Below are 27,974 nucleotides of genomic sequence, written 5' to 3' on the forward strand. Positions count from 1 at the left end.
AGCCTGGCCCTTTGGGGGCCACATGTGGTTTTGGATCTAGGAGGTCAGCACCGCGGACAGCACGGGCAACAGACAGGGCGGGGCGTCTAGCAAGACGTCACCACGCGCGGAATCCCGGGGGTACGCGCTCGCGGGCGGCCGCGTCACGTGACCCAGGTAATTGGTTCAGCGCTGCTCTGCGCGCTCCCCTCTGCGCAGTCCCGGGACCCACAGACCCCCCCTGGACCCGCAGCCCCCTGGACCGCGCGGCCCGGAACCCCCGCCAGCCGGTGAGCGCGGCGGCGCGACCCCCGTTCCTGCGAGCCGGCCCCTCTGCTCCCCGCTCCGGGGTCCTGGGGCAGCGCTGCCCGCCGCCCGCTGCTCTGAACCCGGCCCTTGGGGTGGGGGTGGGGAAACGTGACCTTGGCTTCGCCCTTGACTATGTGCGGGAGTTCCCTCGGACCCCTGGCCCTTTGCGCGTGTCAGCAGGCGAGTGTAGACTTCGTGGGAAGGGGTGACGCGCCAACAGCGGGGCTTCCGGCCGCAGTGTTGGGTCACCGGCAGGAAGGCTGCAGACCCCCTCCCATTCTCCACATTCCGTGGCCTGCGGAGGAGCCTGCCTGATACCCTTCCAGGAGAGGGGCCTGCCCAGAGCTGCACTGAGGTTGAGAAGGTTCCAGGGTTGCGCAAGACACGCAGGCAGCTTCGAAGTCCCAGGACAATGAGGGGACAGGCCCTATACATGGTTATAACTGCGGTCTCTGCTCCCATTTGAGGAAACTGAGGCTGGCCAGACTTCCTGGCTCAGGTAGTTGATATCTCAGCCTTTGTGGGAGGTGCTTCTCCCACCCTCAGGATGAGCAGCCCCGAGGCCCTAAGAGGCCTTACCTGGCCGCAGGGGCCATGCCTCCCCTGCAAAGCTCTAAAACCTCACAGGGTCCAAGCCCAAGCCAGTGAGTGTAGTGTCTCTCCACACATCCACCAGTAACTTTTAAACAGGCCTCGCTTTTCCCAGTTCTGGGCTTTGGTTTGGCCCGCTCTTCCTCCCAGGCAAGGAAATGAGCTCTAACCCCACCCACCCCAACCCACCCTCCTGCCTCGCTCCTTGGAGTCCTACGTTCTCCAAGTCTGGCAGTGAGTCCTGTTTCCGGGCGCAAGAGTAGGTAAAGAGAATGCAAGCTCTGCTGCTTCACGCTGTTTGAGGTCTTGGGAGGGGGCTTCCCTATTCTGACACCTGCTGATTTCCCCAAGGGAGCGATAGTGGAGCAGCCTCACCTGAGCACCACTGCGGGAGACTTGGAGGCAGCTTGCCTGCACTGGTTCTGGGGTTGGGTTGGGACTACTTGGTGACACTGTTCCAGAGAGGATGCCCCCAAGATCTGCCCATTAGAAGCTTCCTGTCACTTTGTTGGGGTCCTTGCTTCCAACTTACCCTATATGGGCAGGACCTAGCGGGGCTAACTAGGGCTCTGGCTGTGTAGGTTTTGAGCCCAGCAGAGCTTTGGGGTCCTCCAGCCCAGCTGGCATGGAGGTAGGAACGGCTGGCATCCCCTGCCGGATTGGGTGAAGGCCATAGCAGTGTCTGGCTGCACACACTGTTCCATGTTTGTAAAACACAGTGTTCCTGCACTGGGCCAGGCTGGATACAACCAGGCATTGTCCCTATCTGGCCTGAATTGTCCCATTCCCCTGGGGGGGTAGGGCTGGCAGAAGGAGCAACTGGGGCATTGCCCCTAAGAGATCTTGATGCTGCTGTGAGGAGGACACAGGCCCCGGAACAGACAGCTAGCTGGTCACTCTCCAGCTTAGAGTCTCTGCCCCTCTGAGGAAGAATGAGCACTGTGACCCAGCCATGTTTAACTACAAGGCCTTCTTACTTTAGTTCTTGCTGTGCAGAATGCGGATGGATGCTGACACCCCATGGTGGTTTGGGTTCTTGTGGTGTTTCCACATCTGACCCCAGCTGTCTGACCGTAGGGCCCATGCTTAACCTTTGGAAAGCTGCTGCCACAGGGGGTCCAACCTCAGGTGGCTCACTGTGGGGCCTGGCTACTCTAAAAGCTCACAAGTTGAAATGTGTGGGAGAGGATCCTGGGGCACTGAGGTTCAGAGTTCTGCTAGGCCCCCACCCTCCCTGCTGTGAAATGTATTTTCTTTCTTTTCTCTTTTTTTTTCTTTTCAATGCTTATTGAAGGAGGGAGGAGGTCTTAAATACAGGCTTACAGCACAATGGGAGAACCCCTGAGGGCAGAAGTTCGATACCGATGTTATACAATCTTGCATCTAAGCTGTTAACGCCCAATATGCAGGACACACACACACACACACACACACACACACACACACACACACACACCATTCAGAAGGATGGAACCCCGGCAGGGAATTAGCATAGGGAGGATATCAAGGTCAAGGTCCGTTACCCAAAATGGGAGGGGTGGGGGCAGGGCCCTACAAAACTGAAGTTGTTTTTTTTTGTTGTTGTTGTTGTTTTTTTCAAGACAGGGTTTCTCTGTGTAGTTTTGGTTCCTGTCCTGAAACTCTGTAGACCAGGCTGTCCTCGAACTCACAGAGATCCACCTGCTTCTGCCGCCTGAGTGCTGGGATTAAAGGTGTGAGCCACCACCACCTGGCGGAATGTATTTTCTTTTCTTTTTTTTTTCCCAGAGCTGAGGATCGAACCCAGGGCCTTGCGCTTGCTAGGCAAGCGCTCTACCCACTGAGCTAAATCCCCAACCCCGGAATGTATTTTCTAGTTACTAATTTTCCTCTATTCAGGCTTGCTTCAGGTTACCTCAGGAGACCATCTTTCTTCTTGACTGAGGAACTCACCTGTCCCTCCAGCTCAAGTGAGTTTGCAAGGGTGAGGGGAGGCAGCCCAGGAGAACCATACCTGTCCTTTGGTGGACTTGATCCCTTGCAGAAACTCTAGCCAGTGGTGTCCTGACTTGGGTTAGCTCATGGCAGGGGTAGGGTAGAGGGGTGCAGTTGGTGAACAGTTGGCTGAACACATGTGGGAACATTGATTCAGGACCAACTCTAAGCAGGATCCAGGAGCCAGTTAGATCCTCAAACAGCAGTTCTCAACTTGTGGGTCATGAACCCTTTGGGAGTGGAACAACCCTTTCACAGGGGTTGCATATCAGATATTAACATTGTGGTTCATAACTAGGAGAATTGTGGGTATGAAATAGCAACAAAAATAACTCATGCTTGGAGGGGTCACCACAACACGAGGAACTGTATTAGAGGGTGGCAGCATTGGGCAGGTTGAGAACCAGTGCCCCTAGAATATTCGTGGTCTGGGTTACTGAGCTCTAAGAGGGGCCTTGGGCTTCTGGACTCTGAGTGGTTCTAGGGTTGTATTCTGCTTCAAGGCTTGGTCTCATTAGGCAGAAAAGCATTAGTCAGTATTCAGTAGGAAGGATCTGCTCAGTATCCAGGCTGTGGCTGGGCGGGGCAGGAGAGAGGCTGCTGCTCATAGCCCTGGGGTGAAGCAGGAGAACAGAGGTCCCACTTTACATGTGGTAGCCAGGCCCTGGGCCAGCAGGGTCCTTGGTGGGTCTGAGTGGGGAGTCTGGCGGTTCTCTAAGAGTGGGGGGACCTTTAAAACTCCTGTCCTCCTGGGGAGAGGTGGCTGAGGAAGTCTTGCCATTGAAAGCCTGCCTGCCCATCATTCAGGCCTCTCTTCCTTGCAAAAGGGAAGGAGATTTGACAAGTGAAGGGAACCCAGTGTTGTGTTCCCGTGACCTGGGTGGCCTCCAGCATGTAAGTACCCTGGGCTGACAGCTGCCTTGGGTAGTTTTTGTTCAGAGTGTAAGTTCCAGGCAGCTTTCAGGAGCCAGAGAAAGCAGCTGCAGCAGAGATCCATCACTTGGATGCCTTTGGTTCTGCCTCTACCACACGGAGCCTTAGTCATCACTTCTGTGAAGTGGGGCTACTGTCAAGGCCTGGACTCCTGACCTTTAGGCTTTGCCTGGGAGGAAGGGTTTCCTGACCCACTACTGCACTCATAGGGAGTCACTGGTCACTTCTGATCAATGATCAGTGTGATAGTGTGTCTTGTCCCCTCTCAGCTCTCTGAGCCTTTGCACCCCAGGGCCCTTCTCTGCCTTTTCTGACCATTCACAGCCAACCCAGTGCCTGGAGGACCCCTGCCCCACCTCCAAGGTGGTAGGCTACGTGTCCATCCCTTTTTTGGGTTATTGCCCACACATGTGCTGTGATCTTCTGAGAGGGCTCCAGGGCCTGAGCTGGGGATCTCAGCAGGGCTATATTATGGGATTAGCAGTGTCCTGGGGCCGACAGAGGGAGCCTAGGCTGGAGGGAAGGGCCCAGGAGCACTGGGTTCAGAGTCCGTTGGAGAAGGTTGCTAAGCTGAGACTTCCATCTGGGAAATGAAGCTGGAAGAGAATCTGTCACCTCTGCCTCCCTTGCCTTAGTCTGGGGCCACCATCTAGTGAGACCACAGATGCTAGGAGTGAATTCACACCCATCTGAGCTTCCTCTTGACTGCGTCCTGTGATTTATTTGCCTCTTCTTCATTGCCCATGTTCAGCATGAGTCAGCTGAGGCTGCTGCCGTTCAGGTTGGGACTGCAGACCCTAAGGTTCCTGGCCACACGGGATATCCCAGTGTTCCATGGGAACAGGATGTCCTCTGGGTCAGCGACCACCATCCCAAGCAGCAGGAGTGGAGTCAGCTCCAGTTACGTGGAGGAGATGTACTTCGCCTGGTTGGAAAACCCACAGAGTGTTCACAAGGTTGGCTTCTGCCTTCTGCATTTGGTGGGAGGGAAGCGGCTGGGGTGGATGGGGGATGAGGGTTGCTGGGAAGCAGCCCTGATCTTAGTCCCTGTGCATTTGTGTGTCGGGGAAGGGAGGCTTCTTGCTTTCTTGCTGATGGAACTGGTGGGAGGTGGTCCCACCTGAAGGACCATGAAGATGCCTTGCCCAGCATGCTGGAGACCTGCCCTCCCAGGTTATGCTGAGCTCTTTCCAGATGGCCCTGGGACAAAAGAAGAAGATAAATACCTATGGATGTGTCATCTGATAAACTAATACCCCTTGATAACTAAAAGTGAATGGGAGGGCAATAAATAAACAGTCACATGATCCAGACTCAGGGAGTATAAAAAATCAGGAGGTCCCTCCCAGCCCACCACATGATTCATTCTTAGTTTCTTCTCTTTCTGAGGTTTTTTTGTTTTTCAAGACAGGGTTTCCCTGTGTTGCTTTGCACCTTTCCTAGAACTCACTTGGTAGCCCAGGCTGGCCTCAAACTCACAGAGATCCACCTGGCTCTGCTTTCCCAGTGCTGGGATTAAAGACGTGCGCCACCATCACCCAGCCTGAGATTTTTTTTTTTAATGTAAACTTTTTGCAGACATAACAATTTCCCCTTTCCCACCAAAGTGACAGGGAACAATCCTGTTTTGTTCTTTGGCTTTCATTGGGCTGTCTTTCAGTTCTTTCCCTGTGCGTACATGAAGAGCCCATTGCTTGTTTATTTCTACCTATGTAGTATTCTATCACAGGGATGCCTCCTTGTTCCCAGTAATGTACTTCTGGCCCACTTCTTGTCTTGATTGCCATGAACAGTGCTGCAGAGTGTAATCATGTGTGCACACAGCTAGCTGTAGGAATTCTCCCTCTGGCGCTACATGGGACTGAGCAGAGGGAAGCAGTCTTTTTCTGTGCTGAGCATGGCACCTGAGCCCTTGCACATGTGAGACAGTCCTCTCTGAGGAGCCTGGCCAGCAGCCCTCCCCAGGACAGCACTGTTACTTACTTTCCTAGAACCCAGAAGTATCTCTGTGTGTGCATGCCTGATCTTGCTCCCCTGTGAAGCAGCAGGGCTACATGTTCTCTTCAGTGTGTCGTCCTTGTAATCAGTGTGTGTTGGTAGTAAGTGTCCTGTATCCACCCTAGCAAACGTACCTTTTCACAGAAGACTGCATACCTTTGCAGCTTCTCCTTCATTTATGTAGCCAGTTGTTTATTGATAGTCATTTAGGTTGTTTTGGCATGACCTTTTTTTTTTTTTTTTTTTTTTTTTTTTTTTGTTTTTCTAGACAGGGTTTCTCTGTAGCTTTGGAGGCGGTCCTGTGAACTCGCTTTGTAGACCAGGCTGGCCTCAAACTCACAGAGATCCACCTGCCTCTGCCTCCCGAGTGCTGGGATCACAGGCATGCGCCACCACTGCCCAGCTGGACATCACCATTTTTATAAATAACCCTGAAGCAAACATCTGGACACACTTGTATAAGTGCATTGGTGGATAAATTACTAGTAGTGGATTACTGTCTCAAAAGAACCACCTATACATAGATCTTGTGATCTATGCTAGCTATTCCGCCATCTCTTAAGACCTGCATCCCAGTGTGGAAGGACAGATTTCCCTCAGGACAGAAGTCCCTGTCAGAGCTGATCCTACACCCAAAGCTGCATCCCAGGCTAGTAGAGGGGGTCCCTGAATTGAGACTCTGGAAGGGCCCTGAGCACTATGGTTCCCAAGAACACAGAATGCTTTGGGGATCCCAGCTCTTCCTGATCTGGCTGGGGTCTTTTTCTCTCTTACCCAGTCCTGGGACAGCTTCTTCCGGAAAGCAAGTAAGGAGGCCTCTATGGGTCCTGCTCAGTCACAACCCCCAGCTGTCATCCCAGAGATCAGGCCATCAGTCTCAAGTTGCACCAAGACCAGCAAGCTGGTAGAGGACCACTTGGCCGTACAGTCCCTGATCCGTGCCTATCAGGTGAGAGGGATCAAGGCATGGGCAAGGAGGATGAGGGAGGGTGAAGTTGGGAGAGAAGCAGGGGTCTGAACGCTAATGTCACTTCCCTTGAGAACCAGTCTTTGTCATATGCCCTTTAGAGCCCAAAGCACCTCCCTGGTAGCCTTTGAGTGTATTTGTTGATTGTCTGTTTCCTCGTGCTGTTAAGGATTCCCTAAGTGCCTAGAGGAACACTTAGTAGGTGATCAGTTGCACTTAGTATTAAGTAACTGTGGAACACTCTGACACTTGGTAACCATTCTCTAGTCTGGGCATTCCAGGAAACAGGGATTGTTTACAGCAGGGGCTTCATTAGTGAAGATGGAATGAATTAATAATTTTCCAAACACAGCCCCCCACCAGCTGCTCATTCTGGAGGCTTGGACTCTCTCACACTGGGTCCCTAGGCTGGGCCCAGTCTTTGGCAGTGTGTCTTGGTGACGGTCCATGTTCTTGATAGAACAGGACTAATTGGAGGACTGCTCTGGTGTTGAGCCATGACAGGTGCAATCACTGAGGATCTCTGTGGGAACTGGTAGCAGAAGGCATTTCACGAGGGAAATGGGACTTGCAGGGGTCATGCTAGGGAGCCTGGGTCCCAGAGAGACTTGGTGGGAGGGAGCAGCGAGCTGCTACATGAGCCTGGGAACACCAGGGCATTAGCAAATGGAAACAATGTGCTATAAGCCACTAGGCACCCTCTGTGTGGGAGTATAAAGTGAAAATGAGTTACCTGGGCGCCCAGTGCCTCTGGGTGTCAGGGGGTTCTCACTGACCTGAGGACCCAGTAACTGTCGTACCAGTAGAGCATCCATCCATCCATAGAACTCTAAAATCTGAGGTTTTTTTGAGGATCAATGTGACATCAGAAGTGGAAAATTCCACACCTAATATTATGTGATGGATTGTAGTCAAAACACAGGCATCCTAAGAACATTGTACAAAACCGAATTTCAGCTCTGCACATAAGGTATTTGTGAAACCGTAAGTGATTTTTCATGTTTAGACTTGGGTCCTGTCTCTAACATATCTCATTATGTCTGTAAATATCCCTAAATCAAGAAGAGGGTGAAATACCAAATGCTGCTGGTTCCAAGTATTTCCAGTAAGGGATCTCCAGTTCATTGTGTTTTCTTGACTGGGTGAAAAATGCAAAAAGTGACCTCATGGTTGATCTTGACAAGAACAAGCAAAGTCAAACTGGAACTGTATTGTATGGAGAGTAACATCCAGGATGTTGTGTGAGGTGTGAGGGCCCTTTTTTTTTTTTTTTTTTTTTTGGTTTTTCAAGACAAGGTTTCTCTGTGTAGCTTTGCTTCTTTTCCTGGAACTCACTTGGTAGACCAGGCTGGCCTCGAACTCACAGAGATCCACCTGGCTCTGCCTCCCGAGTGCTGGGATTAAAGGTGTGCACCACCACCGCCCGGCTCCAGTGTAGTTCTTAGTTCTAGCCTCTGTGTGTGTGTGTGTGGGGGGGTGTGGGTGTGTGTGCATGTGTGCATGCTGTCTGGTGTCTTCCTCTTCATCTCTGCTTTATCTTGCCTTGAGACAGAGTGTGTCATTGAGCTAGTGGTCCATTATTTTGGCTCAGTTAGTTAGCCAGCAAGCTCTGGGATCCATCTGACTCCATTAGCTTTAACTGAGGTTACAGGCACACAAAGCCATGCCTATGTTTATGTGGGTGCTGGGGATTTGAATTCAGTTCTCATGCTTGCAGAGTAAGTGCTCTTATTCACTGAGCCATCTCTTCAGGCCATTTTGTCATGTAGCCCAGATGTCTGGCTTCAGACTAGCCATGTCGCTAGGATGACCTTAAACTTCTCATCTTCTGGCCTCCATCTCCTAGGTGCTGAGATTATAGCCATGTACCACCCTATCTGGCTTGCTCTTTTTTTTTTTTTTTTTTTTTTTTTTTTGATTAGCCAGTACTGGACTCAGGATCCTCTGGATTCAGGCGTTGCCTGTTTGATGCAAGATCACAATAAAACTGAATTGTGCAATGGCTGATGTGTTTCCTTCACTTTGCTGCTCAGGCTCTGCTTTTTTTTTTTTTTTTTTTTGTGCCAATTTTTGTGAAATGAACTGTGGTGGTTTTCCTATAGAAGTTTTCTGGTCCCTTTGTCCGTGTCAATGAGTGTGGTTCACCAGAGGCTTCATCCAATGTGGACTTGATTCCCCAATCAGCTTCTTGGGGATGAGATGAGCACTTCTGCAGTGAGCAGCTAAGGATGGTAAATATTATCTGTCTAGCTTCCTTCTCCTTGAGGCACTTGTCATGGGATAGCTCCCTGTGTCCATTGAACATTGAGATGCTCATGGTGTAGCAAAGGCAGGGGCAAAGGAGGCACTTTGATGTTTACTTTTGACTAATTTTCAAAAATATAATGTTCTGTGCATCCTTCATAAGTAACCAGTGAACCAGGAGTTCTCCTCCTCCTCCTCCTCCCCCCTCCTCCTCCTCCTCCTCCCCCTCCTCCCCTCCTCCTCCTCCCTCCTCCTTCTCCTCCCCCTCCTCCTCCTACTTCTCCTCTCCTCCTCCTCCCCCCCCCCTCCTCCTCCCCCCTCTCCTCCTCCCTCCTTCCCCTCCTCTCCCTCCTCCCTGTTTTCCCCCTCCCCACCTTAATAGTCTCTCTCTACAGACTAGGCTGGCTTTGAATTCATGATCTTCCTGCCTCAGCAATTGCTAAGATTAAAGGTATGCACCACCATACCCAATTTTCTTCTTTTTATTTTTATTTTATGTGCATTAGTGTTTTACCTGCATGTATGTCTGTATGAGGATGCCAGATTCCTTGGAACTGGAGTTACAGACAGTTGTGAACTGCCATGTGGGTGCTGGGAATTGAAACTGGGTCTTCTGGAAGAGCAGTCAGTACTCTTAACCTTTAGACATCTCTCCAGCCAACTTTCTTCTTTTTAGTTTCTCATGAATAAACACATTTAAACGTATTAGATGAATTTCAATGTTTTAAATTGCCCCCCAACCCTGTGTCTTTATTCCCAGCCCTGGCAGTGGTCAGCACCCCTTTGCTCTCTGATCTAATAAGATTCTCCAAGTCAATCCTTGTCAATCCATAGTTATCTTCAGTTAGCATCTCTGACACACCTGGGAACTCCTCAACTGAGGATTTGCCTTAATCAGATTGGCCTGTGGACATGTCTATGGAGCATTTTCTTAATTGTTAATAGATATAAGGGGGCCCAGCCTACAGTGGGCAGTGCCTCTCCTAGGCAGTGGGCCTGGGTTGTATAAGAAAGGTAGCTGATCTGGGCAGTGGTGGCACACGCCTTTAATCCCAGCACTCGGGAGGCAGAGGCAGGTGGATCTCTATAAGCCAGCCTGGTCTACAAAGTGAGTTGCAGGACAGCTAGGGATGTTACATAGAGAAACCCTGTCTCAGAAAAAAAAAAAAGAAAGAAAGAAAGAAAGAAAAAAGAAAAAGAAAAATAAAAGAAAGGTAGCTGAGCAAGCCAGTGAGCAGTGATCAGTGACCCTTCTATCATTGGATCCGCCCCTTGGTCTCTGCTTCAGTTTATGCCTCCTGGTTCTTGCCTTGAATTCCTGGCTTGGCTTCCCTCCATAATGGACTGTAACCTGGAAGCCAAATAACTCTTTCCTTCCCAAATTGGTTTTGGTCAGTGTTTTTATGGCAACAACAGAAAAATGACCAGAATAGTTATATATTTCTCCCTTCCAGAACCACCCAGGCTTCCAGGGATTTCTGAGAATGTTTTTTATCAGTCTTGTCAGTGATTTCTAAAGAGCACTGGGAAGTGTGTGCTCTTTAGAAAGATAACATGCATTATGGATTTATTCTGATGCAGCTATATACTTCAAATGTAGGACTGACGTTTGACCTCATCCATCTTAGGGCACCATCCCCTTTCAAAGATGCCAACAGTAGATGATCTCAGAGATGCCAGTACGGTGGCTTAGGTGATGTTTTCATAGCCCACACACAACAGTCTTAGAATAACAATTTCCCACTGTGGCTGCTGATTGGCAATAGGAGAGTTTATGAATTTTCCACTGGAGTTCTGTTCGTCTTCAGAGAATATTCCGTTGGCCAGATGGAATCATTCTTCTCTGCATAGCCATGCTTCTGTGGATATATTATTGTTTGTTACATCTTACTATTAGTGTTTAAATCTTAATTTAGTTTTATAATTAAAATATTTGTAAGGTTCCAAAGTCAAATCTTCAAAACAAGATATTCTTTTTTTTTTCCTCATGGTTTTTCAAGACAGAGTTTCTCTGTGTAGCCCCAGCTGTAGACGATGCTGACCTCGAACTCACAGAGATCTGCTTGCCTCTGCCTCCTGAGTGCTGGGATTAAAGGTGTACATCAATGAGATATTCTTAAAAGTTCTTTGAAATCTTCTTTCAATCCAATTTTCACAATTCCTATATTGTCCCATCTTTTCGTACAATAATTTTTCTTGCTTCATGGAATCTTTTTAGTCTGTGATTTCTTTGAATGCCTGTATGTATTAATTTTTAAAACTCTCTAATCAATCTTTTACATTTTTCTTTACTATTTATTATTATTACTGTGTGTGTACACGCACCAGTGCATGTATGGAAGATCACGGAAGTGGGTTCACAATAGCAGATGGGAATTTCCCTCACTCTTGTGTGTATTTTCCTTGTGCACATGCCAGACCTTTTGGGAGTTTCTGGAAATTCACATTTAGTAATGCTGTGTAGTGTCTAACTTCATGTATAGGTGGAAATTCACACTTAGTAATGCTGTGTAGTGTCTAACTTCGTGTATAGGTGGAAATTCACACTTAGGAATGTTATGTAGTGTCTAACTTCGTGTATAGGTGGAAATTCACACTTAGGAATGTTGTGTAGTGTCTAACTTAGTGTATAGGCTCTTGCTTATTTTTGCTCACCCTGTGTTGTACTTGTGAACTGGAGCTCCTACGGTCTGTCATCAGGGGATCCATGGATGACAGCACAGTACATGTGACCACTTGAGACTCTCATTCTGGAAGTGGGGTGGATAAGATCTGTTCAGCCTCGATATTTTCCCTTTTCCCAGATCCGAGGCCACCATGTGGCCCAGCTGGACCCCCTGGGCATTCTGGATGCAGACCTGGACTCCTTTGTGCCCTCAGACTTGATCACAACCATTGACAAATTGGGTAAGAGTTGTCACTTCCCTGTCACCCTGGCAGTCACTAGCTGGTGCCTGTGCCTCGGTGAGGAGTCTCTGGGCCCTGGAGCCTCGCCTGAGCCCAGCGTATCTCTGGTTCTGTGTGGCTCTTTCTGCCTGTATAGTGCCCCCAAGAGGGCCATGTTCCCACCTGCAGTAGGGTCCACCACTTGTCCAAACCCACGCTTACGCAGCAGGTGGGTGCACACCCTCCCTTCTCTTCCCACTGATGAATGGCCAGGGCTTCCAGATAGGCCTGAAGGGTGGGCGCAATGGGTACTGCTGGGATGCTCTCCATCCCTACCCAACTTCATTGTTTCCTCTTCTTCTGCCTTGGGCTCCTTTCCAGCCTTCTATGACCTTCAGGAAGCTGATTTGGATAAGGAGTTCCAGCTGCCCACCACGACTTTCATTGGGGGCTCGGAGAACACTCTCTCTCTGCGAGAGATCATTCGTCGCCTGGAGGTGAGGCCGGGAAGGCATGTCTGGCTTAGTTCTGGAGCTCTTGAGCGTGTGGGGAGGGAGGGAGTGTGGGTGCTTCCTTTTTAGTCTCAAATTCTGGGCCTGTCACCCCTTTTGCTGGCTCCTCCTCATAGACTGTGCACCTGTTCCTTTAGAGCACCTACTGTCAGCATATTGGCCTGGAGTTCATGTTCATTAATGATGTGGAGCAGTGCCAGTGGATCCGGCAGAAATTTGAGACACCTGGGGTGATGCAGTTTTCCAGTGAAGAGAAGCGGACCCTGCTGGCCAGACTGGTGCGCTCCATGAGGTCAGCACCACCTGATGGACAGCCTGAATGGCTGGAGGGCCACACGCGGTACCCTAGCTGGGAAACTAGCAGGGCCTAGCAGAGGAAGGCAGGCTACTTGCTCCCACTGCTGGAGGCCTGCAGGAGGCCTCAGGCGGAGCATCAGGACCGTATGCTCAGTTAGTGTGGCCAGCAGAGCCACACTGGTGGGCAGGGATGAGACTCCAGAGAAACAAGACAGCAGAGGTCACACGGAGCATGGGCAGAAATAACAAGAGTGTGGCTCTGGACACGACATGGCAGAATGCTATCTCTGCATTGTCCCTGGCATGGGCAAGTGTGATGATACCTCTGGCAAGGTGGTAGAATGCTACTCACTGGTGACTTGGAAGAAGGAACCTTCCAGCGCTGCAGGGGCCTGGAAGTGCCCCTGGCTCAGCTGCTGGATGCTAGCTGACTTTTTGAGCACTGGGCCATGGGCTCAACTGTGAACTTTAGCAGAGCAGAGGTGTTTGGGGCCTACACAGTAGCAGGACGGGGTGGGGCGGGAATAATGGAAGATGGCCTCTTGGGGACGTTTGGCTATTCAAAGGTGTCTGGGAATGGATGCCAGATGAGATTTTGGGAAGAGTCTCAGGTTGCCCTGCCATGTGCTTCTTCTTGTTGGGTGAGTGTGACATGGTGTCCAGTGTGGGTCCTGGAAGGAGGTGACTTTGTCCTTCTTGTGTCCTGGGCCCAGTGCTTGTGAAAAACCCTCAGGAATCCCACCCCTCCCTTTCTCATCCATTTTCCCCAAACAGGTTTGAAGACTTCCTGGCCAGGAAGTGGTCTTCAGAGAAACGGTTTGGCCTAGAAGGCTGCGAGGTCATGATTCCTGCTCTTAAGACCATTATTGACAAATCTAGCGAGATGGGGATTGAGAACGTCATTCTGGGGATGCCACACAGGTAGGACCTCTGACTTCCCCTCGCCATCCATGCTTGCTGTCCAGGCCTGTGCCTTGAGGAGAGAGAGCAGGTGGAAATCAGGGTGGCTGGCATTGGCGGGACTTGAGGCAAGAAACAGGGGACGTGATGGGTTCTCAGGGCCCCTGGTCTGGCCTGTTCATCACAGCAAGAGCCAGATAGTTGGCCAAAGCCACATGCAGCCAGGGCCCAACCAGATTCTCTGGTCATGTTGCTGCTTTCCCCAGCAGTTTCGGGACCTCAGTCTGGGACACACTCTACTGGAAAGTCCTTTGGATAGGGGATGTCAAGGGCGTGTGCTCAGGGATGTAAGAGTAGATGGCCCTGAGCTGGCATATCTTGGACATAGGTCTGTAGAGATGGGTTGAAGGTCTGCGTCCTAGCTGTAAGTTGACTCCATGTTTCCCTTCATGAAGACTTGGAAGTTTCATTCCCTGTGGTCTGTGGGACAAAGGCCTGTTGTGATCTAGAAAGCTGCTTGTGGTTGGGCTGGCACAGGCCTGTGTTGCCTTAGGGAATCTAGATGCATGGTGTGGAGAGCTTCTGTCTTGGCAGGCCTGCCAGGAGTTGGAGGTTTGTCAAAGTCCTTTGAGGGGCCTGGAAATGCTCAGTGTCTGGGAGGTTAGGCAGAGCTGGCCCAGTAACAAGGTGGCATGGAACACATGACTTCATGTCTCAGGTTGTTAGAGCAACAGGAAAAGCTGGCACCTGGAAGACAGAGATAGCTCAAACATCTGAGAGTTGGCTGTGCCCAGATTGTAGGGACCCCCAAAAGACCACCATGGAGACTGGAATCCCATGTGTAAAAGCAAAGAATCTTTATTTCAAGTTTGGAGCTTGGTCTCTCTGTCTGATGCAGCGGTGAGGGCAGAGAGCCCTGAGCCCAGGCAGGGTGGGGGTTTTTAATTATAGCAGAGATTGGGGTGAGGGGCTTTCGATGGTTCAAGACCCTGATTCCTGAATGGCTGACATTTGTCTCCGGGTATAGGGAATGTTTGGAATGTCAGGTATTTCCCCTTAGATGCAGGCCCTCCCTTGTTGGGGTCAGCTTATGGTTTTTCCTGGATCTGGGTGTGGCCTGCCAGTAAGCCTGTCACAGAAGCTGTGTCTGGGCCTCTAAGCCTTTCATGGCAGCTGTGTGGTCAAGCTGTTTTGGGCCCCCCACATTTGGTGGAGGGCTATCTGAATAGTGGGGCCATTCTGGGCCAGTTCAGGTCTCCACAGTGTGAGTGGTAAACTTGGGGCTGTGGAGGGCTTTGCCCAAAGCAGCTGAGGAATGTTCCTTGGGTTCCTACAGCCCATGGGACCTGTGTATTGGGGGAGGGGGCTGACTGGAAGGGGGCTCTCCCTTCCTGCAGTTGTGTGGAGCTGGGAGTCAGGCTTGGGGTCACTGTTGGCCTGAAACTAATGGACTCTGAGGTAAGTTTCGAGTCCCTTGTGTATTCCTTTCAGGCTGGGTTGAAGAATCTGGTCCATGTCTGCCACATTGTCCCTTCACCTCTCCCCTATCCTGCTGACAGCTGCTGCCGCTGCCTGAGCTGGAGGGGCATGTGAGCAGCCCTGCAGCCTCAGCAGACTAAATTCATGGTGGAGGGGAAGTGACTAGGAAATGGGTTGGGTCAGTTTGGGGCGGGGAGTGAGTGGGGACATGCTAGGTGGTTTGGTGGCCTCCTGCCTCTCCCCAGAAGGCTTTCTAAATCACTGATATGCAGGGAGTCTGCCTGAAGGAAGTGGGCCGACTGGACCTACTCATGTGCCTGGTATATACTGAAGCAGAATGGGAGGGTTGGGCCTTACTGGGGCTTCAGCAGGAAGAGTTCTGATAGGTCCCATGGCAGGTAAGGGGAGTGGCTGTACTTGGCCAATGTAGGAAGGAGACCAGGTGTCAAGTGACAGCCCAGGACATTCTGGTCCTAGGGGCAGGCTGAATGTGCTAGCCAACGTGATCCGAAAGGACCTGGAGCAGATCTTCTGTCAGTTTGATCCCAAGCTGGAAGCAGCAGATGAGGTGGGTGACATACCCTGGCCCTGGGTCACCCTGGGAGGGCCTGGTGTTTGGGAGGTGGACTGGGAGAGTTTGGGACTTGAGCTTCCAGACCAACAAATGTGGAAGTGGATAGACATGAAGAAGAGTCACAGGGTGGGGATGCTGCATGGGATAATCCAGGGCAACCTCACTATTTCTAGCTGGAAAAACAGGTTCATAGAAGTGCGGGAGGTGGGGGGATGGGGGTAGGGGGGTGGGCTTCCTAGAAGTTCCTCTTTTGAGATTTTGTTGCTAAACCTTTGTTCCCACAGTCCCTTTATCAGCCTGGAATGGCTTGTTGGCTCCAGAGAAGCACGAATGGACTGATAGCTTTCTCTCCCCATTAACCAGCCAAGGTCATGCTTCTTGCTCCCACCCTGTGGCTTGCATACCACTGAGGCTCCTGGCCGTGCCAAGCCCTCAGCCCTGCTGCCTTTTTTTCTCTCTGCTGCCTCGTTCAAGGCTCTGTCTGCATGTCCTGATCTGGACATTTTGTCTGCCCTTCCCTCTTCTTTCCTTCTTTCTGTTCTCTTGGTCTCTTCTCTGGCCTTTTTCAGCATGTGTGTGTGTGTGTGTGTGTGTGTGTGTGTGTGTGTGTGTGTCTGGTGTGTGTGTCTGGTGTGTGTGTCTGTGTACAACCCCGCGTGTCCATCCATGTCTACATGTACATCTGTTTTCTTCCAAGAGGGAGGGAGGACCTTTGTCTCCAGACCTCTAGCACCCAGCACAGGTGTTCGGTTGGTTAAGGTAACTGACCCAAGAACACCTGACACATGGTGCCAGAGTAGGCCTCCGGCCACATCACTGGCTTCTACCCCAGGGTCTCCCTGTATCCTGTCCATGTCCCTCAGCCACCTTCAAACCTGTAAGCCTTTGTTCCTCCATAGAAGAGACACAAGTCCAAGAGACTTCATTCTTGTGGTGTGTCTGTGTGTGCTTGCTTACGTTTGTGGTGAGGTGAGTTCTCTGCAGACACATGGATTTTTGTCCTGGGGAACTATAGGTACCCGGCTGTTTCACTCACGAAGTTGTCACTGCTCCACGTCAGCACGTAGTGTGCTCGGTCTCTTGGCTCCTTGCAAGCTTCAGTGTTCCATGTCAGAGTGCTGCCTGCTGCCATGAGCATCCTTGTCCTTTTAGTGAGCACGTGACTGTAGCTGTTAGATGGTGTCTGAGAAGTGCAGTAACCTGGGCAAAGAGCGGACAGCATGGAGCCTCCCGTGGGCCCAGCCACAGCATGTGCCTCCCATGGCCGTTTCCCTTCTGTTATTTTTCCTTCTTTGCCAATTGGATGGTGCAAGATGATTTATTTTTAACATTTTTTATATGAACCAACTGAGTATTTTTTAAAAAATGATTTATTTATTTATTATGTATACAGTGCTCTGTCTGCATGTGTCCCTACAGGCCAGAAGAGAGCACCAGATCTCATTACAGGTGGTTGTGAGCCACCATGTGGTTGCTGGGAATTGAACTCAGGACCTCTGAAAGAGTAGTCGGTGCTCTTAACCGCTGAGTCATCTCTCCAGCCCCCCAGCTGAGTATTTTGAATCTCTTGTGGTTGTTCTGTAAAGTCACCTCCGTAGCTTCTGTTCATTTTTCTTGGGACTTTGGAATGTCCCTCTACTAGCTTGCAAAGCCACTTTGCGTGTTGAGGGCAGTTAGCTCTTGCCCCACATGTGACTTATCAGCTGGTTTCCCCCTTTGGTGTGCTTGATTTTCTTCCCTTTGCTAATGGCAGAGTTGCTCTGGCTTAGCCCTGCATAGGTAGGGACTTTCTATATTATTTAGAGGGTAAGCTTCCTCTACTAAAATATGCTAAAATATCTTCCAACACTTCTCTGCATTTGATTTCATTGGTGTGAGGAGGAAGGTAGCCATTGAGCTCTGGTACATTCCAAGAAGCCTGGCGGGTTGGCTTAGCACTATCCTGAGCTGTCCTTCATTCCCCTTAGGGGTGTTAGGTTCATCCTATCCCACCTTTATCCTCAGGGCTCTGGTGATGTCAAATACCATCTGGGCATGTACCATGAGAGGATCAACCGTGTCACCAACAGGAACATCACACTGTCTCTGGTAGCCAACCCTTCCCATCTGGAAGCTGTGGACCCTGTGGTACAAGGAAAGACTAAGGCAGAACAGTTCTACCGTGGGGATGCCCAGGGTAGGAAGGTGAGCTTGTCTGGGTCTATAGGGTTAGGGTGGCATCTGAAGATCAGCTTTTGAGAGCAGGGCTCTGAGAGGCTGGATACTGAGGGCATGGATCCTGGGTCTTGATAGAAGAGAGGAAGTAGGGTGGGCTTCATAGGCTGGGTACAGGATCCTGCTAGCTTATACCCTGCCATGCAGGTCATGTCCATCTTGGTCCATGGGGATGCCGCCTTCGCTGGCCAGGGTGTTGTCTATGAGACCTTCCATCTGAGTGACTTGCCTTCCTATACCACCAATGGCACAGTGCATGTTGTGGTCAACAACCAGGTAAGGGTGTGGGCTCCATGCCAGGTTGCATGCGCATTCCTAGAAGACCAGGCTGTGGATTGGTGGGGAAAGTGAGCCAGCCCTGGATGGTGTTCATCCCACTGCCCTGCAACTTCCCAACACACATGACCTCAGGTAGAGAACATGTTACCTAGCTCAGGATGTAACCTCAGGCAGGGAACCCGACCCCCGGCCCTGTGTTCTGGTCTGAGAAATTGTTAGATACATAACAAATACATACATGTATTGAACACACATCTATATACATTTATAGACAGTTTTGTAAGCACTGTACCTAGAGGATATACATCCATAGGCTCAATTGACTATGAATCCAAAATATTCAGACCAGGTGTGGTGCTACCTGCCTCTCATTTCAGCACTGGGCTACATAGAACGTTCATGGACAGTTGTAGCTATATAGGGAGATCCATCACAGAAAATCCAACGAGAGTGCTTGCCTAGATATGCAGGCCTTTGGTTTGAACCTGAACATCACACACACACACACACACACACACACACACACACACACACACACACACACGAGTATTCAAGAAAAAACAAAAATTAAACCTGTACAAAACACACACAGGTTTTTGTTGTTCTCTAAAGTTTATAGTATAGTGACTGTTTCCATATTATTTACATTGTAGTAGGTATATGATTAAAGATATAGTGACAGATACAGATTCTGTGCAAAGACTATAGAATTTTGTAGGGGAGTGGGGTCCTGAAGAAGATTCTCACAGGCCCCTGGAGACAGCCATCTGTAGCAGTGTAGAGGAGGTGGCGAGGATGGAGGGTGCAGCACAGGAGCTGTAGGTGACCTTGAGCTCCCATCAGCACACTGGTCTTAGTGGGCAGTCATGTTCCTTTCTTTCTAGGCAGCTGAGGTTAGTACCAGCTAGAAACGCTGCATTCTCTGCCTCATTTGCAGCAGCATTTAATCTTTCTTGAGTTTTGCTGGGAGGCAGGACTTTAATAAGACTGCCTTATGGATGAGGACACTGAAGTTGGGAACTAACACATCTTGCCCAGAGCTCGAGTCACTCTGGTGGATCAGGTCCCCGGGCCTATGTCCCTGTGAAGCAAAGGGGTTGGTAGAAAAGCTGCTCAGCTTTCCTGCTGCCCCGTAGCATCTGCGGTCATGTCTGGTCAAGGACTTACTCACTATTACCCCTTCGTGTCCCCTGTGTGTCCTTGGGTACCCCAGTAGATCCCTCCCCCAGCTCCTTCACCTGAGTGAGTTCCAGCACAGCCAGCAGGGCTCCACAGAGAAACCCTGTCTCCAAAAACAAAAACAAACAAAAAGTATGCAGGGGGCACATCTGGCTTCTCTTGCCCTTGCAGATTGGCTTTACCACAGATCCCCGAATGGCTCGCTCCTCACCTTACCCCACTGATGTGGCACGGGTGGTCAACGCACCCATCTTCCATGTGAATGCAGATGACCCAGAGGCCGTGATCTATGTGTGCAGCGTGGCAGCTCAGTGGAGGAATACCTTCAACAAAGATGTTGTTGTGGACCTGGTGGGTCTGGGCTACTGACTGAGGCCAAGGCAGGGGTGGGATGGAGGCCTTATCCCTGCTGTGCTGGGTATGCTGGGTGGATTTGGGGGTGCTGGAGCCAAGGATGGGGTAAGTAGCCCATCCCTGCCTTGCCAAGAGAGTCAGGTATGTTTGAGGGTGCTGGTGCCAGAGCAGGCTTAGTAGCCTTTGGAGGTATTGGGGTTAGAGCAGGGATGGGGGCTCTTTCTGCTTTGCTGGACAAGCTTGATATATTTGAGGGTGCTGGGGCCACAGCAAACTGCTGATGGCCCATCTTGATGAGCCAAGCTGGTTAGATCTTCAGTCACATCTTCACTAAGGGCTAGAAGTGCTTTTAGACAGAGAGTTAGTGTCACCAAGAACCATCTGTGCAAAGGTCTTAGCATGGAGCATTCATTCAGTGACAGGTGAGAGTGGATCATTCAGATTGTGCCCTGCCTGCGTGTGCAATCGACCAACACAGCCTGGAGAAGGGACCAAACCCCCTGGCTTTCTCTGCAGGTCTGTTACCGCCGGCGTGGCCACAATGAGATGGACGAGCCCATGTTCACACAGCCACTCATGTACAAGCAGATCCACAAACAGGTACCCGTGCTGAAGAAGTATGCAGACAAGCTCATTGCCGAGGGCACGGTCACTCTACAGGAGTTTGAGGTAGGCAGGTGGGACATCTGGGCATTGGGACAAATCTCAGATGGACAGACTGGGAACATGGGATGGCTGCAGATGACATCAGCCCAATGCTAGACACTGAAGATTTAAAGGAGTAGCTGATGTTCTTTGTTTCCAAAAGTCCCTGGTTCTAACAGGGCACAAGGAATTAAGGATATGGTTACAGCTGGGTGTGTGCCGTGATGGGGAGAAACAGTTTCAGGCAGGAAAGGGGCTTTCTATAGGGATGTCCTATAAGGGTCTTCTAAGAGGGTCCCTTCCGCTGTGATCATGCCCTAAATTGTGGTCATGTTAGCACTTCTGCCTTTATGGATGGAACCTCTGAAAACAAGGTCTGAGCCTCTGCACTGTCCCCTGGATCACACTGAGCATGCCCCAGGCTCATCAGGCTTTGGAGTATCTGTCTAGGATCACTCTGAACTCTGCTAGGGCTCTGACCATGGCATCCCTACAAACCAAGAGATAGAGAGTTCTAGAACTTGGTGATGGAGATCAGGGCTTTTGAGTCTGGGCCGACTGACCCTCTTGGATGCCCAAGATGTCACTGTCTGTCCACACCTGCTTCTCGATTCCAGGAAGAAATTGCCAAATATGACCGCATCTGTGAGGAGGCATATGGCAGGTCCAAGGATAAAAAGATCCTGCACATAAAGCACTGGCTGGACTCCCCCTGGCCTGGTGAGTGAGGCGCATGCAGCGCAGTGATCCCAGCAGCTCACCTCCTTTGAGCAGACCCCCAATGAACCTCCTTTGAGCATTGGCAGAGGAACAGGAGTGGGATGGCTCTGTGAGAGAAGTCACTACAGAGCTGGAGGCCGAGGCTCAGTCCTGACATGCAGGTGTGACCTGTTCCTGCAGGTGGGGGCTGGCCAGTATGGAGGAGGTGGTATTAGATAGAGCAAGTGTGGCCACCTGTGACTTGCCAGGGATGGGGGTGGGAGGTTCTGGGTGGATCCACTCAGAGGGCCCCTCTGCTGGGGAAAAGCTGAGTCAGCTATGACCCCAGGGTTCAGGGGAGTGTTGGGGCAGGTGTAGGAGCTATGGTTGTGGCTCTTCAGCTGTGGCAGGCCCCAAGGATATATGTTGGTGCCTCTCAAGGGAAATTTCAACCTTTCTCTTCTGGGACAGAAAACTGACCAGGAGTGTCAGAGTCCCACCACCTGTGTCTGCATGGATTCTGTCCCCTCAGGCTTCTTCAATGTGGATGGGGAGCCCAAGAGCATGACATGCCCTACCACGGGCATCCCTGAGGACATGTTGACGCATATCGGCAATGTGGCCAGCTCTGTGCCCCTGGAGGACTTTAAGATCCACACAGGTAAGACTGCTGTGCAAGCTGCAACATGGTCACTCTCACCTGACAATGTACCCTGCAAGGAGATTTTTTGGGATACCGGGTGGAGGTGGGGTGGGGGCCAAGCTTGTGACATGTCCCTGGTTCAGCTCTCAAGCCTCATGTGGGCCCCTTCCCATGTTACTGCTCCTCTCACACTGGATATGGGGAGTTAGACATTTGTGGACATCACAACTGGGTGTCAGGATATGGGCTTAGATTGGTACCTTGAATCTGCCAAAGGCAATTTCCAGTGTATCCGTGGGCCATGTAGGAGAACAGGGAAGCGGGGCATCTGTAGATGGTGTAAGGGAGAACCTGGAATATAGGAAGAATTATGCTGGCAAGGAGAACATGGGTGTGCCCCTGCCCAGGACCATGCCAGGGGGTAGCCCCATGAGTTCCTGGCTTGTGAGCCTGGCTGATAGGTGGTCGCTGACTCTAGCCCCTTAGCTGTGGCCACTGTAGTTTGTTTGAAAAGCGTGGGGCTTCATGGCTATAGTAGGATGTCTGTATCTCCTCCAGATAGCTTCTGGGAGCACAACTCTCTCCCATTGTGCATGAGGCACCCATTGATAGCACTGAGGCTTAGTCTGAGCTCTGGCCACATTGCAGGGCTCTCGATGGGTGTATGGCATTAACCCTAGTCCCTTCTCCTGGAGAGCAGGGACAGTCCTCCATGGGATTGTCGGAGACAACCCCGACCCAGTACATTACAGCTTCCTCCTTTGTGAGGAAGCCCAGATCAGCCCTGGTCTGGCTGCAGGTTGGGAGGGGAGTCCGCAGGAGCCCGCCTACAGCCTTTGCTTTCTCATTGAGCACCCACCCCAGGGCGCTGGTGCTTCCGTCCTCCAGGACAGTTCCTCGGGTTTCCTTCTCACAGGCCTCTCTCGCATCCTGCGTGGCCGTGCAGACATGACCAAGAAGCGCACGGTGGACTGGGCATTGGCAGAGTACATGGCCTTTGGTTCACTGCTAAAGGAGGGCATCCATGTGCGGCTTAGTGGCCAAGATGTGGAGAGGGGCACCTTCAGGTGAGGCTGAGGCAGGCTGGTCATGTCTTTATTGAGCACATTGATTTCATAACTCAGCAATACAGAGCAGGGAAAGAGCATGTTGCTGTGGAATCCTTCCTGGTGTAACCATCCCATAGGACCATAGAGGGGGACAATAATAGGACTTGTCTACCTGCTGTTGCCCAGGTGTGGAGTAGATGACTGTCTACCTGTTCTCACCCCTATCCCAATTTCTGTCCCCAGCCACCGGCACCATGTTCTTCATGACCAGGAAGTTGACCGGAGGACGTGTGTCCCTATGAACCACCTGTGGCCTGACCAGGCCCCCTATACCGTGTGCAATAGCTCTCTCTCAGAGTATGGAGTTCTCGGTGGGTTGGATGCCTCTGGGTCTGGGAGGACAGATGATCTCAGAGATTGGGAAGGGGGACAGATACTAGGATGACCATTTCTAGAGAGGTTTGGGAGGTGAGATCATGTCCCACATGGTCTAGCAGGCATCTCAGGGGAAGGAGATATTCGCTTTGTTTTCTCTATGACTCCTAAACCCTTTCCCTGGATACCAAACCCAGAGGGTCCAGACTAGAAGTCCAGTAGAGTCCACAGCAGTGTGGAGCCACTGACTGCCTAGTGCTAAGAAAGGCCCTGACCTTACATGGTCTTAAGCCCATCTTCTCTTCTCTATCCTGCACCCCAGAGCCCTGTGTTGAAGTTTGGCTCCATAGGGACATGCTTCCTCTCAGCTTACCTGAAGCCAGCATACTTCCCCTTTCACTTCCTCTTCCTGGGGTTCACCACACATGCGGGGAGTTGCCTCTGTGCTTGCGCCTGCCCTTTCTCAGGAGTTTGTCCATATTTTCAGGGGTCTTTTTGATGGATGGTTTGTGTCGTGTCCCTAAGTTGTTTTTAGACTTGGCTCCTGGGCCACATAAGGCTGATCATGGCAGCATATGGTGTAAGAAAAGCATGCTTCTGCCAGGTATGGTAGGCTACACGCCTTTAATTCCAGCATTCCAGAGGCAGAGGCAAGCAGATCTCTGTGAGTTCAAGGCCAGCCAGCCTGCTCTACCAAGTGAGTTCAGGACAGCCAGGGCTGTTATTCAGAGAAACCCTGTTTTGAAAAACAAAACAAAAAGACAAAACAGGGGCTGGAGAGATGGCTCAGAGGTTAAGAGCACTGGCTGTTCTTCCAGAGGTCCTGAGTTCAATTCCCACAACCACATGGTGGCTCACGGCCATTTGTAATGAGATCTGGTGCCCTCTTCTAGCTTGCAGTTATACATGCAAGCAGAATACTGTATACATAATAAATAAATACATCTTTAAAAAAAATTTTTTTAAAAGATGAAACAAAACAAAAACAATGAAGAAAAGCATGTTTCCTCATCCAGGAAGACACATCCAGGCCTCTGGCCCAATGAGCCCCTGGCTCACTCTGGCCTATTGGGAAGGCCAGGTTAGGACCAGGAGCATAGAACGAGGAAAGGCTGGGTTTAACTGCAACCCTTGCTGCTTGGTGACGTCACGCTGAACTCTGTCTTGGTGTCCTTTGCCTAGGCTTTGAGCTGGGCTACGCCATGGCCAGCCCCAACGCCCTGGTCCTCTGGGAAGCTCAGTTTGGTGACTTCCACAACACAGCCCAATGCATCATCGACCAGTTCATCAGCACTGGCCAGGCCAAGTGGGTGCGGCACAATGGGATTGTACTGCTGCTTCCTCACGGCATGGAGGGCATGGTGAGGGCTGGAGGCCCCTGCAGGCCTAGCCTAGGAGGGGCAGGGTCACTCCTTGGTCGCTTGAAGAGCCTTCCGGGTCCCTGGAACTAGCGAGCCAGACTTGTGGGCAGGGTGGGAACAGGCACAGCCAGGGTTAATCTGCCCCTTGAAGCCATCTAGGCACCCCAAGCCTGGGGTCTCTGCAGTCTTAGTCTGGGTCTCATATGTGTTTTCTTCAGGGTCCAGAGCACTCCTCAGCAAGGCCAGAGAGGTTCCTGCAGATGAGCAATGATGATTCCGACGCCTACCCAGTGAGTGCCGCCTGTTGTCCCCATTTGAGGAGTAGAGCCTAGGTGTAGAGTGCCAGGCCTAGCCACCAGTGTCCACTGCAGGTGTTCACTGAGGACTTCGAGGTGAGCCAGCTCTATGACTGCAATTGGATTGTGGTGAACTGCTCCACACCAGCTAGCTACTTCCATGTGCTGCGCCGACAGATCCTGCTGCCCTTCCGCAAGCCAGTGAGCTGCCCCTAGCCCATTAGCACCGCGGCAGTGCAAGGGTTGAATGTGGGGAGCCATGGATGGGGAGGGGCTGCTAGCAGCTGGCTTTTTACCTTCCAGCTCATTGTCTTCACACCCAAGTCTCTGCTGAGGCACCCTGATGCCAAGTCCAGCTTTGACCAGATGGTGTCCGGTATGTGCCTTATCTGGACCTGTTGGGTGATCTCTGTGAGGCCTGGTGGCTGATGTGTGCTTTCAGGCCCTGGAGCTCCCCTGACTTCCTGGCTGTCCTCATTGGCCTCAGCAGTTCCTGTCCTGGTCCGTACCTGCCGCAACATTGGGAGATTGGCATCTTGGCTAGATCAGATCGCTTGGAGTAAGCTCCAGTGTCTGAGTAGTGGGTGGCTCTCTTAAGGGCCACCAGGAGGCGTGACAGTGGTAGAGTAGTGTCTGATTTGCTGAGTATCACTCACTCACTGTATTTTCACTCGTGAACTAAATAAACGTGCCTGGGAACCTGGCTGTGCTCTCCCAAAGCACTCAGCTTCGTTGACCTGAGAATCGGGCCAGGTGAAGCACGAGTGAGGACTGGAAGTGTGACTTGGTAGGGTATCGGGGAGGCACAAGAATGAAGCCCTGTGGCCAACAGAGCAGATGTGTCTTGGCCGAGTCCTGAATAGTAGTGTCGAGACAGGGTTTAGCCAGTCAGGGCCTCAGCAGCAGTAGTTGAGGGCTTGTTTTGTTTTCATCTGTGTGTCCATTGTGGAAAGGCAGCTGTAGTGGGCCATGAGAGCTCCACCAGTGTCACTGGACCCTGATGGACGGGCAGCTCTGCCCTCCCCCCCCCACCCCTGGCAGCAGTGGCCCACTGTGTCCCAGAGTCCTCATTTGAGCTGTGGTGACATTGGGACATCATAGTAGCTTCCTGAGAAGTTTGGCGGCATGCTTGACTTCAGGAGGGAGAAATGGCCAAGGCTGGGAGATGGAGACTCTGCTACAGGGCTAAGGGAGGAGGGCTATGCAGTGGCCTCACACCAGCTTCTCACCTTGGCACATGGAGGCTGAGTGCCATGTGTAATGTGGGCACAACTAGAGGGGCAGATCTGGAGCAGGACGGTGTTATTATGGGTCCATCGTGTTACCTCTCTGTCCTTCGGGGCCCTTCCGAGTTCCTGTACCCCACACTTGGAATGTTTGTGTCCCTAGGGCTCTGCTCTTGTCCACAGAGCTGTCTCTGCTCTCCCGTGACAACATAGGGTATCATCCACCCTTTCTTCCATCATTGAGGTCAAAAGCTGTCCAATGTAGTCTGATGTGAATCAGCTCAGGCGCCAGGAAGACCCCAGGGATGCTCGGGGTGCTCAGCGTCCCATTGCCCTGCCGGTGCTGATACCCCTGAGGTTTCTGGTCTACTCCTTAGGAACTACCTTCCAGCGGATGATTCCAGAAGATGGCCCTGCGGCCCGGTCCCCTGGGCAGGTACAGCGGCTCATCTTCTGCACAGGAAAGGTGTACTATGACCTGGTAAAGGAGCGCAGCAGCCAGGGCCTGGAGGAGCAAGTGGCCATCACACGCCTGGAGCAGGTTTGCTGCGTCTCTTGAGCACTGGTAGTGATGGACAAGTCCCACCTGCCAGCCTCTGGCTCCGGGCAGTGTGTGGGTGGTGGGATACAGAGCAGGCTCTGCACACATCCCTCCTTGACTGTGCCCTTTGTATCACTACCTCCTCAGATCTCGCCATTTCCTTTTGACCTGATCATGCGGGAGGCAGAGAAGTACTCGGGTGCCGAGCTGGTGTGGTGTCAGGAAGAACATAAGAACATGGGCTATTATGACTACATCAGTCCACGCTTCATGACTCTCCTTGGCCGCTCCCGGCCCATATGGTACTGGGGTGGAGGGTTCAGATCTACCTCCCACCTCTGCTAGCCTGCCTTTGGCTCTTGAGCCTGGGAGTCCCATACGGGCTTTTCCTGCCTCACTGGCATTGCCATTCAGAACTAGCCTCTGCCCAGCATTTAAGTCCCTACAGGCTCTGAGCTCCCTGTCTGTGGGTTAGCCTCCCTATCAGGGTTGTGGGTATTGCCAGTGTGACCTTCAAGGAGAGTAAGCCTAAGTATTCTGCAGCCAGGATCAAATTACAGACCCTCTTGTATGACTCACATCTCCTCCCTTTAACCTTAGCCCCTAGCCTTGGCTTCCTCCCCTCTGCCGGAGAATGGTGGGATAGGCTGTATGTGCAGGCCAGCCTCCTGAGGTGCCTAGCAGGTGGCAGCCCCTCGTGCTCAGTGTGGGCATCTTTGTCTTTGTGATGATGGGGCCATGTGGAAAAGCTAAAAGTGTGTTTGCTCCCAAAGTCTCTGGGGTGCGGCGTGATGGTTGTCTCCCTGGCCACGGAGCGGGCATCTCCCCCTGTGACTGGATAGCTGGGTTTGTTGTAGGTTCACAGCACACTGAGAGGACTGCTCTGGCAGGCAGTCTTCCTCATTGTTTGACCTTGCAGCTCCAGAATGAGTGAGTGTGCAGCTAGACCAGCTCCTTCCCTTAGCTGACTCTCCTCTTCCAGGTATGTTGGCCGGGACCCAGCAGCTGCACCAGCCACTGGAAACAAGAACGCTCACTTGGTGTCACTGAGGAAGTTCCTGGATACTGCCTTCAACCTGAAGGCCTTTGAGGGCAAGACATTTTAGGAGGAGGCCAGACCTGCTCAGGTCTTGCTGAGGGAGGTTATCTGGGAAGTCTGGGGGCCCCAGACAAACCACTCACATAGCCCAACCACATTCATGTAGCAGTTGGGACCAAAGCCTGGCACTGCTGGCTTTGGTCTCTCTTATTTAAGAATTGGTCAGGACCGAGAATTAGCATTCCTTAGATGAATGGGATGTGGATGTACTCGGTTGCTCGATTCCACCAGCTCTGCTGACCTCTCTGGATCTCTCCCTCTCCCTCCCTCTCCCTCCCTCTCCCCCCACCCCCTGTAGTGGTCTTGTCTCTAGTCAGCCCTGGAGCTGTGCACCGTCAGTACCATCCTGGTTGTTGTCTTCATCCATAGAG

General features: G+C 51.5%; 1 protein-coding gene across 3 annotated transcripts; it reads left to right on the top strand.

The window, feature by feature from the left end:
• The first annotated feature begins 6 nt into the window (after positions 1–6).
• Ogdhl (oxoglutarate dehydrogenase L) lies at positions 7–27,974 on the top strand. Of its 3 annotated transcripts, none has more exons than XM_036198919.1 (24): positions 7–156; positions 2,758–2,828; positions 4,538–4,742; positions 6,563–6,733; positions 11,800–11,902; positions 12,263–12,378; positions 12,531–12,685; positions 13,465–13,611; positions 15,547–15,637; positions 17,648–17,827; positions 18,005–18,133; positions 19,487–19,666; positions 20,186–20,338; positions 20,932–21,034; positions 21,546–21,674; positions 22,573–22,723; positions 22,949–23,076; positions 24,263–24,441; positions 24,660–24,731; positions 24,813–24,938; positions 25,041–25,113; positions 26,341–26,504; positions 26,652–26,806; positions 27,487–27,974. In XM_036198919.1, exons 3-24 carry the CDS (start codon positions 4,539–4,541, stop codon positions 27,608–27,610), a joined length of 3,033 nt encoding a protein of 1,010 aa, XP_036054812.1. In that variant the 5' UTR covers positions 7–156; positions 2,758–2,828; position 4,538; the 3' UTR covers positions 27,611–27,974. The 3 variants fall into 3 exon arrangements, with proteins under 3 accessions (XP_036054812.1, XP_036054811.1, XP_036054813.1); XM_036198918.1 differs by lacking the exon at positions 7–156 and adding an exon at positions 163–269; XM_036198920.1 differs by lacking the exons at positions 7–156; positions 2,758–2,828 and adding an exon at positions 163–269.

Source organism: Onychomys torridus, chromosome 9, assembly GCF_903995425.1.
Source record: "Onychomys torridus chromosome 9, mOncTor1.1, whole genome shotgun sequence".
NCBI lineage: Eukaryota > Metazoa > Chordata > Mammalia > Rodentia > Cricetidae > Onychomys > Onychomys torridus.

Bases quoted from the DNA above. Each gene is read 5' to 3' on its own strand.
- Ogdhl (XM_036198919.1), top strand. From the start codon at position 4,539: ATGAGTCAGCTGAGGCTGCTGCCGTTCAGGTTGGGACTGCAGACCCTA. The intron at 4,743-6,562 runs GTTGGCTTCTGC...TCTCTTACCCAG, and splicing joins ACCCACAGAGTGTTCACAAG to TCCTGGGACAGCTTCTTCCG. The intron at 15,638-17,647 runs GTGGGTGACATA...CTTTATCCTCAG, and splicing joins AGCTGGAAGCAGCAGATGAG to GGCTCTGGTGATGTCAAATA.